This window comes from Triturus cristatus, chromosome 5_2 (genome assembly GCF_964204655.1).
Source record: "Triturus cristatus chromosome 5_2, aTriCri1.1, whole genome shotgun sequence".
In the NCBI taxonomy this organism is placed as follows: domain Eukaryota; kingdom Metazoa; phylum Chordata; class Amphibia; order Caudata; family Salamandridae; genus Triturus; species Triturus cristatus.
The window spans coordinates 104,824,869-104,846,445 of record NC_140588.1 but is presented as its reverse complement, the minus strand read 5'-3'; the positions used below and the strand labels follow the sequence as shown (position 1 = coordinate 104,846,445).

General features: G+C 48.7%; 1 protein-coding gene across 7 annotated transcripts in view; it reads right to left on the bottom strand.

Moving 5' to 3' along the window:
- The window catches only part of RELCH (RAB11 binding and LisH domain, coiled-coil and HEAT repeat containing), a 760,620-nt gene that overhangs the window by 291,543 nt on the left and 447,500 nt on the right, over positions 1 to 21,577 (bottom strand). For all 7 annotated transcript variants that reach the window (XM_085606887.1, XM_085606888.1, XM_085606890.1 and 4 more), the window contains one exon: positions 8,130 to 8,286. In XM_085606887.1, the coding sequence (XP_085463013.1) occupies positions 8,130 to 8,286 (157 nt within the window). The remainder of the gene's footprint in view (positions 1 to 8,129; positions 8,287 to 21,577) is intronic.

Here is a 21,577-nt window from a genome sequence, read left to right as displayed (position 1 = left end):
TCTTCTTTTGTGTAGATATTTCGAATAGCAATCTATGGCCAGTTAAACCACAATTTACTCGAATCGGGGGTGGGGGGTGGGATCAAATCAAGAGCTCCCCTTCATGGTTAAGAGATTTATCAGTTAAGAGATTTACCAGGGAGGGGGTGAGGGGAACCTCCCCAAACTGACGAACATGATGCAAGAGACTTCAATTGGTTGTGGCCAAACGACTTATTACCAAGCGTTGGAAAGCAGCAGATCCCTCAACATTACAAGCATGGTCTCGCTCAATATTGAACTGGGCTGAAGCTGTGGGGGCAGCGCGGCACAGGGAAGGCGTTTTGGGATTACGTAAATACCCGATCTCGTCCCAATGGAACACAATACTAGTGACACTCCAGACTGCCCTATCCCCGGGAGATGCCGATGACCACATAAAAATAGGACAAGTCGAATCCAGCTAATAATTGCGAAGACCCCTATAGACAGCCAATATATGAAAACACCATATACATAGCAGGGCAGAAAAGTGGATCCTGGGGTCACTAAGAGGTCAAGGCATCACGAAAGAAACAGTCATTTGTCCTGGTTACTGGTCAGGCCCACCTTACCCCCCCCCCCCCCCCCAATGTTCTATTAGTTCATAAGTTCTATGATAAAGGGATCTGTGGCTATCAATGGTGTAACACAGACACACGTAGATATGCTCATGCACAACATCTGTTTGCATGGTTGTACACTTGCCAAGTAGACTATAGCAGAATCTCAAATGACATGCCCTCTACCACTCTGTTGAAATGCAATTCAAGCTAGACCTGAAGCTAATATGTTTGTTCATTCACAGCTACTAAGAAGATGAGGTTGTGGGTATCCATTATGTTTCTGTAATGTAAACGCATGCAATATTTGGAATTATGTGTAGTCTGTATAACTCTCTTCTATTGTTTAAAAATAATAATAATAATAAAACAGATCAAACAAACAAAAATGATGCAAGAGACTTTAATGTATGACAATGAATCAGCTACTGCCAACTACCAGTGTGTCCTGGGCCATAGATGGGGACTTGTAGCAACTAGTGTTGAAAATACATCAACTTTGAATGAAACCATGTGTCCAGTAGAGTTGGGCATTCTGGTGAAGAGCTTTTAAGCCTCACAATGACAAAGGTCAACTCCAGGGACTGCATTACATGAGTTTCCTGGGCATGAATACACACCAGATATGCCACAATTGATCAAATCAGGATATGGTATTTTGTGTCAAGGATTCAATCATATACCCTTGGCTGGAGCTTTGTAAGGCAATCTCTTGTGTGGATACTTTTATTGGTGATGTATCTCTATGAAGCAATACTGGTGACGTCACCCCTGGGCAATTAACATAGTCCTCTTCTTAAGCTGTTTCTACCTGATAACTGCTTTCAGAACAATATGGACTAGTGGAAGAGTATAAATAAATATCTTGGGCATTTCTTCTACAGTATGTTCACTTTGGAGCTAGTCACCTGCTAATAAGAGAGATCTATGTGAGGCTTTCCTGGGTGATGAAAAACATGGTTGAGAACATGATCATCAATATCCAGCTGATGATTTTCAGTGATGTACTTAGTACATTTGTTTGCTAATTCTACAATTCGACTGCTCTGATTGAGATATTATTTTTTATAGGCTAGTAAGGTCGGTCCTACCTCTGCAGTTAGATCTCATCTCTCCACATAATGAGTAATACATATTCATCCTACTGTTCATCCCAATCAGGACTGAGTTTTAGCAGATACGAGTCCATGTGGGACCGATATCATTTGTCACTAAGACCTGACATTTACGTGTTTGAGGGAATAACATTTTTTTAATTATGTTCTTCCACAATGGACACAACTGTAAGCTTTCAAAGCATCAGTTCTTCCAAGAAAATGTTTTCGCTGATTAACATGCCAATGCTATTAGTGATGTCTGGAAGCTTTCAATTTTACAGTGGTTTAGAGTAAAGTAGTGATTCGCGACTGCTAAAATTATAACAAACGCTGGATCTTGCACTGTTTGTATAAAGTTTTTAATCAATTAAGGTATTGCAGCATTTGACACAGATGGCATTAACAACTTGCCAACTGTCGGCTCAAGGAGTCCCAGGACTAATAGCAAGATATCTTGAAGGAGTCCTCTGCTGTACATCTCAAAACTAACACATCTAATTCAAGGAATTTCAAACAGGATGTCCACTTTTGTCAACATATATGCAGGAAGGACTGAATGGAGATGCATCTTATTTATGAGCTGTGGATGAGAAGACCAACTCATCTTCTATAGTAATTGTCCCTCGACACTGACTGGTTTGAAATTGTATGCCTTGATAGTGAAGTCCTGATTTCCTTAATAGACATCAAACAAGATTATGTCTACTTATCAATGATTTAAGTCATATGCTTTGCCATTGATCTTGATGGCAATCACTAACGGTTTAGGCTTTCCTGCACATTGAGGATTCCAATGCCAAGACTTTCTGAGGCTGCCAAGAAATATGCAATCGATGTTCCTTGCACAGTTGTCGCAGTCTTTTCTGATGAGGGCCCAAAATGGTCTCTCATTGCAATGATTTGGAGGCAGCAGCTTCTTAGGCTTTCGTGGGTTGATAACTGCCAGATTAATGTAATAAAGAAGCTCTTAAAGTTTTCTTACATGTGAAGTGAAATCTGATTTTTCAGTACCCCTACACTAGGAATACTTGCACAGAGCAACTGTCACAAATGCATAGTTACACAAATCACGCAAGTCCCTTTAGCTTTTGTTGCCAAAAATAAATAATTTCATAGAACATGGCTGTGATTAAACAACAGCACCAATTTAGTAACCATTTAATTAATCTAACCAATAATAGTCAATATTAGAAACAAAATGGGTAGGGCCAAGTTTCATGAATTCTAACAGCGTGAAGTTAAAAAAAATAGCCTGTCAACTGCTGAAGTAGAGCTCTCTGGGATGAGGTAGGGGTGAAAGGAGTAACAAATAGTTTCCTCTCACCACTTTCTTCTATTTGGGGGAAAAAAAGAAAAAAAGCCAATATGCTTTTCCCTCGCTATTATCAGTTTAATAGCATAAATGGCCAGCTATAAAAAGAAAGAAAAAAATAATTATAAGTAAGCATCGATAAAAAAGTAATATCTCTAGGTTTAGGGATCGTACAAGTAGGCACAGCTATTTGGAGTTCGGTAACGGTGTATCTGGTAGAGACGATTCTAGCCGCAGATTCCTTAACGTAGAATTATCCCCAGGCGTGAGACTGGACCCGTAAAACTTTCTTGCCCAGCATCTCTGCGTGCTGGGGGGGTGGTACCACACGACACCACCCCGACGCCCTCCACGGGCGTGACGTCAGCGAGGTGACATAAGCCCCACCCAGGCGCGCTGACGTCAGTTTGCTTCGGAAAACTTTTTCCATGCCACAACGCGGAGCCATCACAACAAAACTTAGGAGAACATGGGAACAGTGTGCGAAAAAAACAGAGAAACAAAATAGAGAGAAACAAATCTTAAGAAACATCACCAGGTGGCCCCAAGGCACCAGAAAGCGACAACAGCAGGCCAGAGCAGGAAAAGAACAGAGCACCACTCCGAGGAACAACTGTGCAAGTCAAGGCAAAAGGGGCAGGTGGCAGTAAAGCACCAGAAGGCCAGAGCAGGGAAGCCATAGCAAGGAAAGCGCAAAGCATCACTCCGTGGAACCACTGTGCAAGCCAAGGCGAGAGCCACCCTGGAGGTACAAGCATGTGAAAGCGCCGTGACAGAAAGAGAGAGAGAGACTGCAACCACAACCACAAAGGGAAGGGCCATAAGCCTGGAACAGAGGAGCAACAGCAATCCATCCCCAGACTACACTGCCAAGGATGGCCCTGCCTCCTGAAAAGAGTAGGAGATCAAAGGACAGGTAAGCGATCCGCAGACCACACTGCCAAGGAGAGCCATAACCCCTGAAGGACAGGTAAAAGAACCCCCAACGAAGAAGACCAGGTGGGGATCAGAAACTCTAACAACAGAGGGAAAGAGTAAAAGTAGGCCCTCACGCTGGAGAGAAACCAGCTGGAGGGATGCCGGACCGGAAGAAAACGAAGAGGACACTCACAGAAGACAAGCAACCCAGAGGGAGGCGACTGCAGAAACCCAAGCAGAACGGGGAGGAAAGGCGGGTCGTGAAGGAATCTGCGGCTAGAATCGTCTCTACCAGATACACCGTTACCGAAGGTAAGTAACTTGTACATCTGATAGAGGATACTAGCCGCAGATTCCTTAACGTAGAATAGATACCCTAGTCATACCCAGAAGGGAGGAGGGCCTGCGAGAGAGCCTCCCCACCAGGAGAGACACAGGGCCCCAGCTGGGGACATGTCACAGGAAAAAGAAGGGAAAGGCCAGGATATCCTAAGCCCAACCAAGGGAGAACTGCCCAACACCCAGCAGAGGCAGACAGTGCCCGAAAAGCCCCAAGGAACACAAGGACCACCTCAAACCCCAGGGAGAAGAGGTAGAACTGGAGGCAGGGCCCACCGTAAGAAAAACATACACAGAGACAGAAAATAGCTGAACACACCTCAGCCGCAAGCAGCGGACAAGGCAGGAACAGCTTCATTGCCAAAAGCGCAGACAGAAGAAGAAAGGCACAGTTGCGCAAAGCCCTTGCAGAACCAGAGGCAGGGGCACAAGGGAATACATCAAAGGCCACAACGGTGGATTAGAACAAACAGGTCTGCACGGGCATGCACAGCCAACAGCAGGCAACACCACGGAACGGTGCACCCAGGACAAGCCAGACGCCAGCCGAAGGCAGAGGCCAGGAAGGGCAAGTACACAGGAAGGGGCTGGCCCCGAAACACACACACTGACCACGAAAGAAGTGGAATCAGGCAGAAAAGAAAGAGAGACGGAGGACGGACCAAGCCGTCCACAAGAACAAAGAAGCCAGGGAAAGCCAGTCCCCCTGGAACACCAGACAGAGGACCAAGCCGAAACACCGGACAGAAGTGCAGAACCGCTACAACACGATGCCGCAGACAGCAGGCAAGACTGGGCTAGCGACATAGCGAACCAGGGGAAGGGCGGACCTGGCGCAAAGCAAGCTGCTTCAAACCAATCAGCAAGAAGATCGCACATGCGACATACCGTGACGCCACGGAGAGCAAGGAGCCCGAAGGGCGACACCACCTCCCCAGGACATGACAGAGCTATGTAATAGCTATCATTACCCCACAAAGGGTATGTTAAGTCCCAAGAAATACGGGAACACTTCTTAGGAAAAATTCCGCAGCAGAGGACAAACAGGAAAACCTGTGGAGAAAACCGCAGATGGCTTGCCAATCAGCCAATAAGAAGACACAGAAGGCCTAATCTCAGGGCCTACACAGGCTTACCAACAGCCAAAATCACAAGCCAAAAAAGGGCTGGACCAGCAGCAAACAGCACCAAAGGGCCAATGAAAGGACCCTAAAGGCACACCAACCACAAAGAACACACAACCGGGGCTACTCGACACTAGGCCCCAGGAAACAACGGGAGAACACCTCCCAGAACACAGACCGACATCCAGGTCACTGAGGGGGGGGGGGGGAAGAGGACGAAGCCACGCAAGGAACCTCTGAATGGCAGAATCCGCAGGGGCGTGGAACAAAAGAGTGCCATCGAAGGGAAAGTCAACCAGCCGTTCTCTAACGTTCTCAGGGAAAACACTATCCCTCAGCCAAGCATGGCGACAAAGGGCCACTGAAGAAGCCATGGTGCGTCCGAGCATCTCAGAAACGTCCAGAGCCGAGCGAAGAATGACCGCCGCCAGCTCACGGCCATCCAACACATGGTGCCGCAGATCAGCGCAGGCACCCTCCTGAGAAGCGGAAGACAGAAGGGACTCCGCCAAATCCCACAAGCAAGAAGTGGCCCTGGCCAACACACAGAGCGTGTTAAGCGCCCGCAAGGCAGCACTGGAGGAGGCAAAGATGTTGCGCCCTCAGGAATCTAACCACCGGGCCTCCCGTGACGGGGGAGACAACACTGACGGCAAGGAGGGAAAGGCAATCTGTTAAAGGGGGCCCCTGGTAGAAGGATGGAAGGAAAGGCAGACAGAATCATGCGGAACAGGATGGTGGCAGTGCAGAAGCAGCTGGGGCACTGGGTCCCCTGTGGCTGGATGCCCCCAGGCCCCCCAAGAGAGAATTATGGAGCGAAGCCTTCAAGGGAAGAAGCAGATCCCGACCACCAGAGCCCTGATGGAGAACCTCCAGCAAATGGTCCGTGGGGAAATGGGCAGCTGGATCGCCCATGCACAAGATTCCCGCAGCCGTGGAGACAGCCCAGTCGAAGGCAGCACTCGCCTCTGTAGGGCATCGCGGTGGGGAAAGCAATTCCTCTAGGGGTGACGGCTGCAAGCTAAGCCGGCCGCCCCCCAGCCCAACTGGAGGAAGGATAGGCCGAGCCCGAAATGGGGGAAGGTAACCGACGAGTGGGGAACCTGGGGAAGACTGCGGACGCGGGGACGGCTAAGAGCCGTCCTTAGAAGATGCCGGGGAAAAGGCCACGACGCGGCGTCCCGTCTCCGGAGAAGATGAAACAAACAGTTGCCGAACCTCTGGAAAAGAGGGGATATCCGAAGACGAATCAACGACCCGACGCAGGCACGGCGCCATAGAGTTTGCCACCGGCGTCAGCTCAATGTCGACCGGCGCCAAAGGGGATGCCGAAACGACCTCTGCCACGACGTGCGCCGCGGGAGAACGGGCGGGATCGGAGCCGGGGCGGCCAAGAAACGGCGCAGAAAAGGCGTCGACTCGACCTCCGACGAGGCAGCCACCTGCATGGAGAGACAAGGGAGGCCCGGAGACACGCCCCGGCCCTAACTAGCCCCTGCGGCGCCGCCATGGCCAGCAGCCGCCGGCGCCTGAGCGGCATCAGCTTGGCCTCGGACAAGGCCGCCGCCTGCCCAGAGGACCGAGGGGGACTCGAGGACGAGTCTCGAGCCCCGCCAACCTTCCGCAAGGGTTTGCGGTGAGGCAGTGGCGCCGTGGTCCGAAGGAGGGAACCCAGGAGGGCTGCACCCCGACGGCACCACATCTCCAGAACCTGGAGCCAAACCTGTTGGCGCCGGAGCCGCCGGCAACGCTGCAGAAGTCCCCGCACATGGCAACGGATCCGCAGACGTCCCAGGAAGAAGTGGTGAAGAAGGAAGAGCCAACAAGGCCTGCAAGGCCGCTGCATAGGCCTCCATCTGGGCTCTGGTCGCCCCTGCGCCGGGACACGGCATGTAGGGTGGAAACGAGCGGGGTCGCACAACCCGGGGAGAACCCATGCCCCCCACAGGCCGGGGACCGGGCCTCGGGGACAAACTGCGATACTTACCAACAGGTGAGCGACGCCCTTGTGGCTTTGGAGAGGAACGATGTCGGAGACGGAAGCGGCGGTTCTTGAAGCCTTCGGCAGAGGACAGACGCGGTGCCGACGCCGACCTGGACATGCGGGCCGAGAGGAGTTTCATCCGGCGCTCCCGCCGGGACTTCGGCTTCATCTGCTGACAAGCTTTGCAGTCCGTGGAGTCGTGGTGTTCCCCCAAACACCACATACAGATGGGGTGAGGGTCAGTCGCCGACATCTGGCGCGCACAAGACGAGCACGTCTTGAAGCCCAAAGGCATTCGCACACTGTTCTCAAGAAAACGCAAAGCATAAAAAGAAGGCCTGAAAACAGGCCAGGAACACGATCCAGATCCGCGTTGCACACGGAAAAGAAGAAAACTGATGTCAGCGCGCCTTGGGGGGGAGGGGGCCTTATGTGACCTCGCTGACGTCACGTCCGCGGAGGACGTCGGGGCGGAGTCGCGTGGTACTGCCCCCCAGCGCACAGAGATGCTGGGCAAGAAAGTATTCCGGGTCCAGTCTCACACCTGGGGATAATTCTACATTAAGGAATCTGCGGCTAGTAGTCTCTATCAGATCTCACTATTTATCAATGCCAACATGGCAGATTCACCCAACACTTATCTTTAAAAAACATAATGTGTAATTTGTATACTAGCTTAGAACACAGTAAACATCAGTAATGAGCCATTATCAGAATCATGGACAGGACATTACAACAGCATAGGAAGAAACAATAAAAAAAATAAACACTCACAGCTGATTTACAACCCATAGCAAACTTTCCCAGCCTGTTGTCCCTTCATGTTCCAGTTGGTGATCATAGAGCTGTAACAACACTGCCAACTGTTCTCTGCTCCCAATGATTGTGGCCACATCTTGAAGAGGTGAAATGGGCCGAGGGAATCTGGTTACTGAAAACAAGAGTGACAAAGCATGAAAAACAAAGAATTCATGGAGTAAGCTCTTGTTAAGGAGTTACGTGAACAGATCTGAAAAACCTACATACATGCAAAACAAATGCTCAGGTTTCACATTATGCAATCATCTTAAAACAGGCAGATTTTTGTTTATAAAGCAAGGAGGCGCCATGTTCCACTGCTTAAAATAAGAGCTTCCTTGACAAAATATCAAACAATTAATAACAGATGCGAACTGTCCAATACGATTTGGATCTCCAAAGAGTCACTCCTTAGGATTAGGGGTTTCTGTTCGAAAGAACAAGTTACTTACCTTCAGTAACGCATTATCTGGTAGAGACTATGTAGCTGCAGGTTCCTTACCTAAGAATATTCCCAAGGCGTCAGACTGGATCGGGAAAATTTTGAGCAGTACACCTGCAGCAGGTGTGGTTGTTTGGCTCTGTGTCATCTGCGCTGAATGGAATTGCACCATGCCTATATAGGCGCCACCCCAGCACGCTGACGTCAGAGTCTTTATGCAACTTTCCACACTATAAGTGCAGAGATACGAAGAATGCTGACATACTTATGTGCGTTACTAAGGCCTTCAGAAGGGTGACCCCATTTACTCAGTTCGCAGAGCGGGAAAGATGGAAAAGTCGGTAAGGAATCTGCATCTAGAGTCTCTCTGTCAGACAAGGCGTTACCGAAGGTAAGTAACTTCTTCATATGACAGAGACTTACTTTAGAATACTTACCCAAGCAATACCTCTCTGGAGGTGGATCTGCGTACAGATTAGACCAAAAAGTACTGTAGGACCAAACGGGCAAAGTGCCCGTCATGACAGACTTGACCATCCAGGCAGAAGTGCTTGAGAAACATGTGCAAGGATGCCCACATTCCTGCCTGACAGATGCCCTGGACAGGGCCTTTGCAAACTAACACAATGGTCACAGCCGTGGCTCTGGTAGAAGGTGCAAGCAAGCACTCAGGGGGTTTCTTTTTGGCTAGTGTGTAGCAGATTTTTATGAAGAGCACTAACCATCATGAGATGGTTTGATCCTGTACTGCCTTCCCTTTCTAAGCTCTAATATAGCCTACAAAGAGTTAATCATCTAGCTGGAAATCTATTGTGCAATCAATGTAGGAAGACAACATTCTTTTTCGGTCCAGTAGGTGAAGTCTCTCCTCTTTAGAAGGCTGAGGCAGAGCAAAGAAGGTTTGCAAGTGATGGGTTGGCCTACATGAAAGGGTCAAATCAACTAAAACCTTGAGGAGGAAAAAGAATATACTTTGGGGAAGGGAAGAGAGACTCTTGAGATGTAGGAAGGAGTACACACTATCCCTAGTAGAATTAACACAACACAAAAAAGTATCCCCTGCCTGAAGAGGGACGAGGTATTTTGTACTCTGGAAGTCACCCTTTCTTTAGAGGAAGGTTTGTTCTTTTTGTTAGACCCTCATCACTCTAGTAGTGGCATGCTTCATTATCGGGTCTCATCCTGGTCCCTAAAACCAGGATAGGCTCAACCATGTTTCAGGGAGAACTATAGATAGTGCGAACCAGGTCCCTCAAGATATAATAAAATTACCTCAAACGGCCTGCCTGGGGCAAGTACGCATTCAATAGCAAATCATCGGGGTAGGGGGAAGACTGGAACCTCTGATCTGCGCAGATGTGCTGCAACCAACACAATCACTTTTGTGAACACCCGAAGGGTGCTGGTGAGGTCAAAGGAGAATCACAGTAAACTGGAAGTTCTCTCGGCCCACCAGGATCTGCAGGTCGCACATGTGGGCCGGCAGGACAGGGATGTGGAAATATGCGTCCTGCAAGTCCAATGCCACTATCCAGCCTCCAGAGTCTGGGGCAGAAAGGGCCTGAGATTAGGTGAGTATTTTAAACTTCATTATTCAGGAAGACGTTGAGAAGGTACAGGTCTAGAATAGGACAAAGGCCTCCATCCTTTTTGGGTACCAGAAAGTAGCGGGAGTAGCAACCAAAACCTACTTCTGACGCTGGCACCTTCTTAATGGCTCCTTTATCCAAAAAAGCCAATACTTCTTGACATGGCAAGGAGAGATGGTCCTCTGTCAAACACTCGTAAGTGGGTAGTATGGGTGGAGGGGGTTCCAGGAAAGTGATTGAGTAGCTGTTTTGGATGATTTGCAAAACCCACTTGTCAAATGTTGTTGACTTCCAGTGGGGCAGGGGATGGCAGATCCTGCCAACTACTGGGTCCCCAAGCTGGTATATGGGTAAAGTAAAGGGGTTCGGAAGCTGCAGCTCCCAGTGGGGGCAGTGGATTGACCTGACCACTGGCTGGGCGACCCACGTGATTTGTGGAAACCTCGTTAACAGCCACAAAAGGGCTGAGAAATTGACCTTGGTGTATGGGCAGGAAAGGACACAGTTGGTAGCCTCTAACGTCGCCATGGGTGGGGTTGGCAAGGGGCCATGGATTGGCCCAAGGACCTGGCTGTAGCTCTGCTATCCTTAAAGCGCTTCGGCGCCGAGTCTGCCTTCTTACCAAAGAGACAAGAGCCATCAAAGCACATGCCACGAGCGAAATGCCAGTGGTTCTCAGCCATAGCCAAGGACGATGAAATCACTCTGCCCAGCGAGTCAGTCGTGTCGAGCACACATCTGATGGCGAACTTTCCTGCATCAATCCCATAAGCAATTACCTGAGAGAGTAAGGTTCGGGCCTCCTCCAAGACCATGGGCAGCATTTGAATAATGAAATCCCTCAGTGTGTGTTGGTATTGGCCCAAAAGGCAGGCGGTGTACACCGACCACAGTGCTAGGCTGGTGGAAGAGAAAATCGTCTTACCAAAGGTCCAACCTTTTGTATTTCCTATCCAGTGGAGTGGTAGGGAATGTACCAAGTATTGATCTTAGAAGTGGAGGCTTGGACCACCAAGCTTTTTGGGGTGAGGTGCTGGGTGAGGAAACTGGGGTCCCCAGGGCAGGGCAATGATGGTGGCGGGCAATTGTCCTATGCATTAGAGCGCCTGTACAGGATTTGGACTAGGACCCAAGAAGGACATCTGTAAGAGCTTCACTTAAAAGGAGCAAAGGTTTAGAAGGGGTGACTCCCGGCTGAAGCACCTCTGTCAAGACGTTCATCTTGACTTTCAATGTGGGCAGCTGAAGATCGAGGACCTTAGCTACCCTCCATACCACCATTGCGAATGAGGCACCCTCCTCCATAGCCACAGTAGAGGAACAAACAAGGCCAGTATCTGATGAGGTGTTCAAACTACTGGCATCCACCAGTTCCTTGTACCAGTTGTCCTCTGTATCAACCAGGGGGTAAAGGTAACCATAAGGGTCCTCTGACCACTCACAATCATCATCCTTTGCAGGCCTGTCAAAAGAAAAAGGCACTGACTGATTCAGAAGGCATGGAGCCAGTCGGAGCCAGATTCGGGAGATGGCCATCCGGCCCGTGTCGGAGTCGGGTACAACGATGGGGGTCTGCGTTGCCGAAGGTGTCAGCAGCGCCGGGAGCAACAGCCAGAGAACATTGCGGTTTTGTGGGCAGCGCTGCTTCAATTCCAGCATATGTTCCACAGGGCTCAACTGTTGCCATGGGCGAACTGGGCAGCAGAAACCAAGTAGGGGCCGATTCGGTATCCGTGGGGACTGAAGGTGCTCCAGAGGGTTCAGACCACCCAAATATGAGGTGCATGGGAACCACAGAGTCGAACCAAGCACAGGTTACACCTCTGTGACGGGGCGGGTGATATTCCCGAATCACAATAGTCTTCATCGAACTGGTGGTCAACAGACGCTTCTTTGCCCCCTTGTATCCCCTTACAGCAGCCGGATGTTCCCGTCCTAAAGGACGAGTGGTACTCGTATGCCCCGCAAGACTGGGCTTCAGAAGCAGGACGCAGTTCCTTTAACGCAGCTTTCCAGCAAGACGAAGCCCCTCCCCTGCGCGACGTCACATTTGTGGGGAGTTCAAAAATTGGAGAATCCCGGAAGGGGACGGACGGCGTTTCCCTGGAGGAGAGAGGCGAACCGGAGTGGAGAAGAAAGGCGATACCTGAGACCCGGACAGAAGAGGGGAACGACGCGCACGAAGGGAGAACTCCCGGAGAAACACCCGACGAGCCAGGAGGCCACCGATTCCTCGAGCCGCCCTGCCACGTTCCCAGGGGAGGAGCGTGGCTTGAACAGGTACGGGGCAGAGTAGCGGGCTGGGTGGGAAGAAGGAACCCCCCCTCGCTGTGAAAGCACGTACCCGCAGCAGCGTAACTCTTGCTTGTAAATATCGTATAATCCTCCACCCCCCCCCCCCCCCCCCCCCCTTTTCACAGAGCACTGGAGCACATTCTCTTACGGAATTAATAGAAACACCAGAGCACTCGGTTTCCCTCACTCCCGGCCCCTTCAAATACAGCCTTGGACGACCGTCCTAACCCTTGGTTTTCTTTCTTTTTTTTTGTTGTTTCTCTCGTATTGTTCCTCGGTCTTTGGATCCTGGACACCGTCGAGATCCTGAGGACACGACGAATTTAAATCCAGCCGATTGAATACGATCTTTTTCACTCTGGAATCCCCAAGACGGAGCAAACCGGACTCTTCCTCCTTTGCTAGCTTCAGACTGACAGCTTGTCAAAAGAAAGTGTTCTCAAAAATAAAGCCCTCGTTACACCACTCTAGTCTGGTTTCCGACTGTCACTGCTACCCCGCCACAACCTCATAGCAAGGCCTAGAGTGTCGACCTTACAGCTTCTGCTTCGTAGACTTCTTTTCTATATGAAACTTACACGACGACTGGGATCAAGATGACGACAATTGGGAACGGCTGCGCAAGCAGTCCAGGGCCTTCTCTGTGACAGGGATCAAGAGCGTTGTGGGGTCATCCGGCGTCGGGCAGTGAGGAGCTTGAGGGACCGTTCTTTAAACGCCATGGGATTCATGGTGCGGCAATCCTCCCAGGTCTTGGAGTCATGGTCGCGCTCCAAGCACCAGAGGCAAACCAGATGTGGGTTTTACAGACATATGCCTGTGACAGGCACTACATGGTTTGAAGCCTGTGGGCTTCTTAGGAGACGTCTCTAGCACACCAGGAGATGAAATCTAAAAAAAAGCCGGGGATAGCCCTCTACGGATCTGAGCTGATTGGCACAGAAAAAAAAAGAACTAACCTTAGGGTGCCAGGGTGGTGCCTACATAGGCACTATGCATATCATATCCAGCGCGGATGACAGCAATGACTTGAGCCAAATAAAACTACCTACCGGTATGCAGGGGTACTGCTCGAAAATTTCTGGATCCAGTCTGACGCCTGTGAAATATTCTAAGGTAAGGAATCTGCAGCTAGAAGTCTCTATCAGATAAGACGTTACTGAAGGTAAGTAACTTGTTCATCTCGAAGAGTGTTTCCCTACCACCTGCTGAACTTGCAAAATTGTTAGCTCTCTATTGGTCCAAGACTGAGGTTATCCCCATTTCTTTATCCCTTGCACTTTCATAAAGGCAGCTTCCTGTCTGCCATCAGGTTAAGTATCTTGTATATGTGTGATACCACGTGGCTCTCATTGTAATGGTATATTAAAATATTTATATCTGGTAGAGACGTGATCTAGCCGCAGATTACTTACCTGTGAATTTTCCAAGCGTCAGACTGGATCCAAAAGATTTTTCTTTGAGCAATACCCTTGCACACCGGTAGGTGGCATCAGTCAGGTCCACTGACCTCATCAGCGTCGTCTCTGCCGTTGTGACATCCGCGTCAACTATATAGGCGCCACCTCAGTGCGCTGATGTTAGTTACTTTTCCCGACTTTCCATGCCAGGAGCGCAGAGCTATGAAGTGTACTGACACTGGTGTGTTTCTGAACAAATAAGGCCCTGAAAAAGAACAGCCCTCACCCTAAGAATTTGTCCGCCATGTGGGGAGGATGGGTAGGTCGGTAAGAAATCTGAAGCTAGATCATGTCTCTACCAGATAAGGTGTTAGTGAATGGAAGTAACTTGTTCATTTGATAAATACATCTAGCCGCAGTTTCCTTACCCTTGAATAATTACACAAGCAATACCATCCCTTCTGGACGATGTTGCGCTGGTGTGGCTCTTGCAAGGACAGCAAGAGTTCTTAATGCATCCTCTTACCCTAGACGAAATACGGGAAGCTATTGTCGCGCTACCTAACGGGAAATCGGCTGGTACCGATGGGTTGCCAGCAGAATTCTATAAAGAGTATATAGATATGCTAGCTCCTTGCCTCCTCAAGTTATATGAAGAAGTATACGAGACTCAGTGCTTCCGCCGACCTTACGCGAGGCGCTTGTGGTCACACTATTAAAACCTGATAAACCGCCGGATAGCTGCAATTCTTATCGCCCCTTATCATTAATAAATACGGATGTTAAAATGTTAGCGAAGGTATTGGCAACCAGATTGAAGTTACTCCTTCCCGTTATGGTCCTCCCTGATCAATTCGGGTTCGTCCCAACCCGTTCTACATCTCATAATTTAAGAACACTCTTTGCTGTATTGCATGTGCTTGAGCCCACCCTGCCAGGGGTTGCAGTGCTCTTAGATGCTGCAAAAGCCTTTGATTCTATCTCCTGGTCATATATGTTTGCAATTCTGCACCGCATGGGTGTGGCATTTATTTTTACCAGCTGGATCAAACTGCTTTATACTAACCCAATAGCGCGTGTAAGAGTTATTGGTAAACTATTGGAGACTTTTAGTATTCAGCGCGGCTCACGGCAGGGGTGTCCGTTGTCGCCCTTGCTATTTGCACTCATACTAGAACCACTGGCTTGTATTTTGAGGCAAAGCTATGCACAGGCAGCACTACGTTTTTTTCAACGCCCCTTGGCCGTTTCCATGTATGCTGACGACATGGTGTTGTATGTTCGGGACCCCACTACGCACCTGGCACAACTCATTAGGGAATTTATCCGCTTTGAATGGTTCTCTGGACTGGGAATCAATTGGTCCAAATCGGTCATACTGCCCCTCACGGACAACACACACCAAATCGATCTGGATTATCCCTTAACATGGTGCACTGACACTGTGAAATACTTAGGAATATGGCTCCACAGTCGTACAATCAAACTATGGCACTGCTATCACGCGTCTTGAGGGGCAAGTGAACCGCTGGATTAAGTTACCCTTGTCCTTCGCAGATCGTATAGCGCTAATGAAGATGGTAATCCTTCCACGATTTCTGTATTTATTTTTAAATATCCCGGTACATTTAACACAACACTTTTCGATAGGCTCCCTCTTGATCATGTTAGCATGGGAAGGTAAAAAACCTCGACTGAAATGGGAAACACTTACGCTTCCTTACGACCAAGGGGGGTTCACTGCACCAGACTTTCATCTCTATTACCTGTGCGTGCAGGCCCATTACGCCTATTATTGGCAGCAGGACCCAGCTAATATTCCCCATGTAGCGGTGGAGGCAGGCGCGGTACACCCTATAAAGCCATGATAGTCAACAAGCACAGGGTATTTGAGAGAGGGGAATTTGACATTGTACAAACTACATCCAGGGTTGGGTAGGTGAGCACAGAAACTGCCTTTGTATGCTCCCGGCATGCCATTATTACACCATTCAGAACTTCTGTTACGGGAGAAACTGGTACACTAAGGACGTTTCATGACATGGCTCTGATAACAATGGCGGATGCTTTTCCTGGGGGTCAATTTATAACGTCAGAAACTATAATTGCCGGGGGTAATGCCACCGCCATGCAGCTGTTCATCTATACTAGGCTGCGCTCCGCCATGCGTGTGCTTTATCCACAATTCCCTGTAGAACTACAGGCACTTGAAGCATTGCAACTTATATACACTGCCACATCCAGAGTCCGGGTAGTTACGAGACTGTATCAAGCATCGCACATGGATGTGGTTGCAACTGGTATGACTGGTTTGGCTAAAGGGATTGACACGCTCCCTGATCCGCTTTCTGAAGAGGAGTGGTTTAAATGTTGCCACCTGACTGGACAGTTGACAGCGAATGGGAACCTACGATTGGGGCATTTTAAATATTTACATCAACTGTATTACACTCCAGCACAGCTCTATAGGTATGGGTTGCGAGATGCTGACAATTGCAATCACTGTAGTGCCCCTGGTGGCAATCTTTATCACTTAGCTTGGGAGTGCCCAAGGGTGCACGCATATTGGAGGTTAGTCACACATAGTCTGCACCTGATGGTAGAGATGAACAAGTTACTTACCTTCGGTAACGATATATCTGAAAGAAACATTAGTTAGTTAGATTCCTCACCTTAGAATATCCCCAGGCGTCAGGCTGAATCCGTAAAGATTTTTTGTCAGCAATACACTTGCGCGTCGCTAGGCGCCGTCTGCGGCTCCGCGTCTGTCGTCAGCGTAGTGCGCCGGAATGACGTTGGAGTACTTAGACGCCGCCCTCGCGCGGTGACGTCAGTTCTTGTACATAGCTTTCCGCGCCAGGAACGCAGAGCCATGCAAGAGACCGACACTGGTGCCAAAAAATTCTAGGGCCCTGAAAGGGATGACCTCAACCCTAGATATCGGTTTGCAGAACGGGGAGGATGGGTGGGTCTGTGAGGAATCTAACTAACTAATGTTTCTTACACATATATTGTTACCGAAGGTAAGTAACTTGTTCATCTGAAAGAAACACGTTAGTTAGATTCCTCACCTTAGAATAGATACCCCAGCAATATCAACCCCGGTGGTGGGCCTGCGAACCAAGATCACACAAGAAAGTCCTGGAGAACAGAACGGCCAAAGAAGCCGTCTCTCTGGACTTGGCTGTCCAGGCAATAGTGTTTGGCAAATGTGTGCAGCGAGGCTCACGTTGCTGCCTGACAGATGTCCTGCAAGGGGACTCCCCGGCCCAGGGCAGTGGTCGCCGCTGTGGCCCGAGTGGAATGGGCCCTCAGCCCTACAGGAGGTTCCTTTTTAGCTAAGGAGTAACAAGCTTTGATACACAAAACAAAACCCTTCTTCACTCCCCCATTCCCCACGTAGAGTTGATCATCCACCTGGACCTCTTGTGCAGTCAAGGTAGAACGACAATGCTCTTTTGGGGTCCAGATTGTGGAGTCGCTCCTCTTCTTTAGAGGGATGTGGAGGAGCATAGAAAGTTGGCAGGATGACAGATTGCCCAATGTGGAATGGTGTTACCACTTTCGGTAAGAAAAAGGCCCTAATGCAAAGCACTAACATGTCAGGAAAGATGGTCAGGTAAAAAGGCTTACATGACAGACCCGGTAATTGGCTCACCCGACTGGTAGATGTTATTGCAACTAAAAAAGCTGTTTTGATGGCAAGCAGCCGGAGGGGGCAGTTGAACAAGGGTTCAAATGGAGCACACCTCAAGAATGTGAGAACCAATTTAAGGCCACATTGAGGCATGATGAAAGTGGCAGGTTTAAACATATCTACAAGCCCCTTGAGAAATCTATTTACAATAGGGGCTTTAAATAGAGAGGGTTGGTCTGGCAGCTGCAAATAGGCAGACAGGGTCGAAAGGTACCCTTTGAGAGCGCCCAGATGAGAGCCCTGCTAGGCAACGGTCTGAATAAAGAGTAAGACCTGAGAGAGGGAAGCAGAAGGAGGATTAATAGATCTTTCTGCAAAAATATTTTACAAATTTGTTCCACCAACAGACATACGCGGTCTTGGTAGAGGGACGCCTGCCTGCCAAAATAACATTAGAGACTTCGGGAGGAAGGTCGAATGCTATCAACTGCCACCGATCAATCTCCACGTAAGAAGGCGTAAAGTTGACAGGTTCGGATGGCAGACCCTCCCCTGTTGCTGCTACAGGAGTTTCTCCCAAAGGGGAGATACTCAATTGGAGAAGATAGGGTTAATAGACTCTCCATGCCCAGTCCGGAGCCACAAGACTGACTTGAGCCCAGTCGCTCCTGATCTTTTTGAGCACTCTGGGCAGTAGTGGAATGGGCAGAAAAACAGAAAAAAGGCCTGAGCTCCACTCTAGATGAAAAGTGTCTCTGAGCGAAAGCCACCTTGGAAACTCCAGTGCGCAAAACTGTTGACATTGTGTGTTCTCGGTATAGGCCAACAGCTCTAACCAAGGCTCTCTCCACCATTGAAAGAGACCTTTGCGCCACCTCCGAAAGGAGATGCCATTCGTGATCCGCTAGGCATCGACAGCTGAGTTTGTCCACCCTGGCATTCAGAGAACCTGCTAGGTGTTGAACCACCAGGGATATGCCCTGAAGTTCCAGCCAAGTCCAGAGAAGCAGAACGTCCTGACAATGGGTCCAAGACCCCAACCTGCCTTGTTTGTTGCAGTACCACATGCAATAGTGTTGTCCATGAACACTTGAACCAGCTTTCCCTTTATTGAAAGAAGAAAGGTTTTCAATGCCAAACGAATAGCTCGGAGCTCCAGTAAGTTGATGTGGAGTTCGGATTCCACCAGAGCTCAGAGTCCTCTCATCTCCACCTCTCCAAGATGGCTACCCCATCCCAGGAGTTCTGCAACTGTCACTACTGCCCCTGATGCTGCGCCCACTGGAACTTCAGGTCCCACTGCAGAGCCCGCATATGCCATCTGGTGTGAGTTATAAGCAGGCTGCAGGAGGCCATAAGGACCAGCAGCCTCAGAGTCATTCTCACCGAAATACAGGATAGAGGCTGAAACAGTGGTATCATAGCTTGAATATCCTAGACTCGCCGTTCAGGAGGATAAGCCCAAAACTGCACTGTGTCCAGAACAGCTCCGATGTAATGTAATGTAATGTAACCAGAATTTCTAAAGCGCACTATCACCCCACGGGTATCCTGGCGCTGAAAATGACAGATGTTCCTCTACAAGCACATAGTTTACCCACCACATGCATTACAAGCACTACATCCTAGGGAAGATGTAAGTTTTTTCCTAAACTGAAGGAACTCCTCTATTTGTCTGAAATTGGGTGGGAGATTGTTCCACAGTTGTGACGCCGCACAACTGAAGGTTCTCCCTCCCTTCTGGCGGTGCGAACCAGGTGAGCAGTGGAAGAAAGAAGAATTTGTGATGAGTAGTGCCAGACAAATATTTTCTGCAGAGGTCCAAGTCCATGAAGGGCCTTGAACAAAATACATAATGCTTTGAACTGAATTCTCTGGGCTAGAGGGAGCAAGTGCAGAGCCACGGATGCAGAATCATCGTGTCTCCTCTTTAAAGCTAACTTTGCAGCTATTGTTTGTATTCTTTGTAGTTTCTGAATGAGGAAATTGAGTGCACCGAGGAACAGGGTGTTACAATAGTCCAGCCTGCTCAGGATAACACTTCTAACTACTAGAGCCCTGACTGACAAAGGTAACATGGGGAGGGTTTTCCGCAGGGCTTTGATGAGGGAGAAGCAGGTTCCATTTTTTTTGTTTACATGTTTCTCCATACTCAACTTGTTGTCGAAAACTACCCCCAAATTGCGCACAGCTACCGCTGGTGTGGGAGGAGTGTCTGTCTGAATGGGCCAGAATTTATCAGGAAGTGGATGAGGGATTTTTTTTCACTGTGCAATGCAAGATTTCCGTTTTTCCACCATTAAACTACAGGGAATCATCCGTGAGCCATCTAGCAGTCTTCTGCATACATTCGTGGAAGTTACTGAGTGACGTAGACTCTGTCTTTAAGAGACAAGATGAGCTGCGTGTCATCTGCATAATTCACCAGCTTGATGTTATAGGATTTAATGATGGGAATCAGTGTACTTAAATAAATATTAAAAAGGATCAGGCTAATGGATGACCCTTGGGGGACCCCATGCTGAATCGTTCTAAATTTAATAAGGAAAGCGGGGAGGGACACAGCTTGTTGCCTATTCTCCAGATAGGACTGTAGCCAGTTAAGAGCTAGGCCCTCCAGCCCAAGTTCTGCAATCCGCCTTAGCAAAATTATATGACTGACCAAGTCGAATGCGGCAGACATGTCTAGTAGAATCAAAACAGTTGACTGATCTCTGTCTGCCCGCATTCTAAGTTCGTCCAGGACCATTACTAGTGCTGGCTCTGTACCATGACCTGGTTGAAAGCCAAATTGCTCACCTTCAAGTCTCAGATTAGTTCCTAGAACTAGAGAGAGAATTCTGCTGACCAGGCGTTCAAGAATTTTTACTGGGTATGGGAGGAGGTAAATAGGATGATAAATGTTTGGACACTGAGGGTCAAGGGTGGGTTACTTCAGCAGCGGTGTCACCATGGCCTGTTTCCAGTAGGGAGGGACTGTCCCGCTGCTCAAGGATTGGCTGCAGATCCGATGGAGCTGTGGTACTAGCTGCCTGCCATACTCCTTCCAGACCTTGTGGGGGCGGGGTCCATCGGGGAGCCAGATTTGGTGCTCATAGCAAGTTTATAGAACTCTTCTTCCGTGGGTATAGCAAACTGGCTTAGCTTTGCAGGTCTATTCTCGTGAGCCCCTTCCTCTATCTGATAGGTTAATGGCTGAATGCAAGCCTCAGATACAGGGTCACATGAATTTTCCTGACTTACTCACAACCCAGTAATTATTTTTGATATTTTCTCGTCACAAAAAGTAGCTAAGCTTTCGCATAGTTCTTGAGTTGCGATAGTTTTATTTTTCAAGCAGTCAGGATTAGACAATTCATCGACTATCTTAAAGACACTGCGAGTTTTGTTAGGAGCCTCTAGAATTGAGTTGGCAAAAAACTCAGTTTTTGCTTTAGAAATTTAATTTTTATAGTTATTCAATGTGGTCTTCAAAATGTCTTTACCAGCTGTATCATAGCATTTCCTCCATTTTCTTTCTGAAAGTTTACAGTTCTTTTAAAGATTTTTTAGATTTTCATTAAACCAGGGGCCAGATGGCTTACGCTTAGTCTTTACATTTTTTACGGGAATAATCAGATCAAGAGCCTTAGTGATCTGTTTGCAAAATTCCAGATAGTTTGTTTCCACAGGCTCATTTTCGTCAAACACATTAGTACCAGTGAATATAGACGTTTGTTTGGCAATATCAGGCATTTTGTTCCATTCCATGTATTGGCGATAATTAAGTGTGGTGGCAAGGTCTGGGTTTTTTATGGAGATGGCCACTGTAAAAATAACTAGGAAATGATCAGTCCAGTAAAGAGGCGAGGTGGCATTTACTTTGGCTGTGTTTTCTTCGGCAAAAATAAGATCTAAAATGTGACCACCAATGAAAGGGAGCATCCGAGAGGGAGTCAGGTGTTACTTCGGCACGTTGATAGTGAACCTCAGTGAATGCAGGAGGTTTGCCTAAGCCTAGAGATGGGATGAGCTTGCCATCAACAGCCAGTCGTCAAGCTGGGGGAAGCCTGGCACCCGAT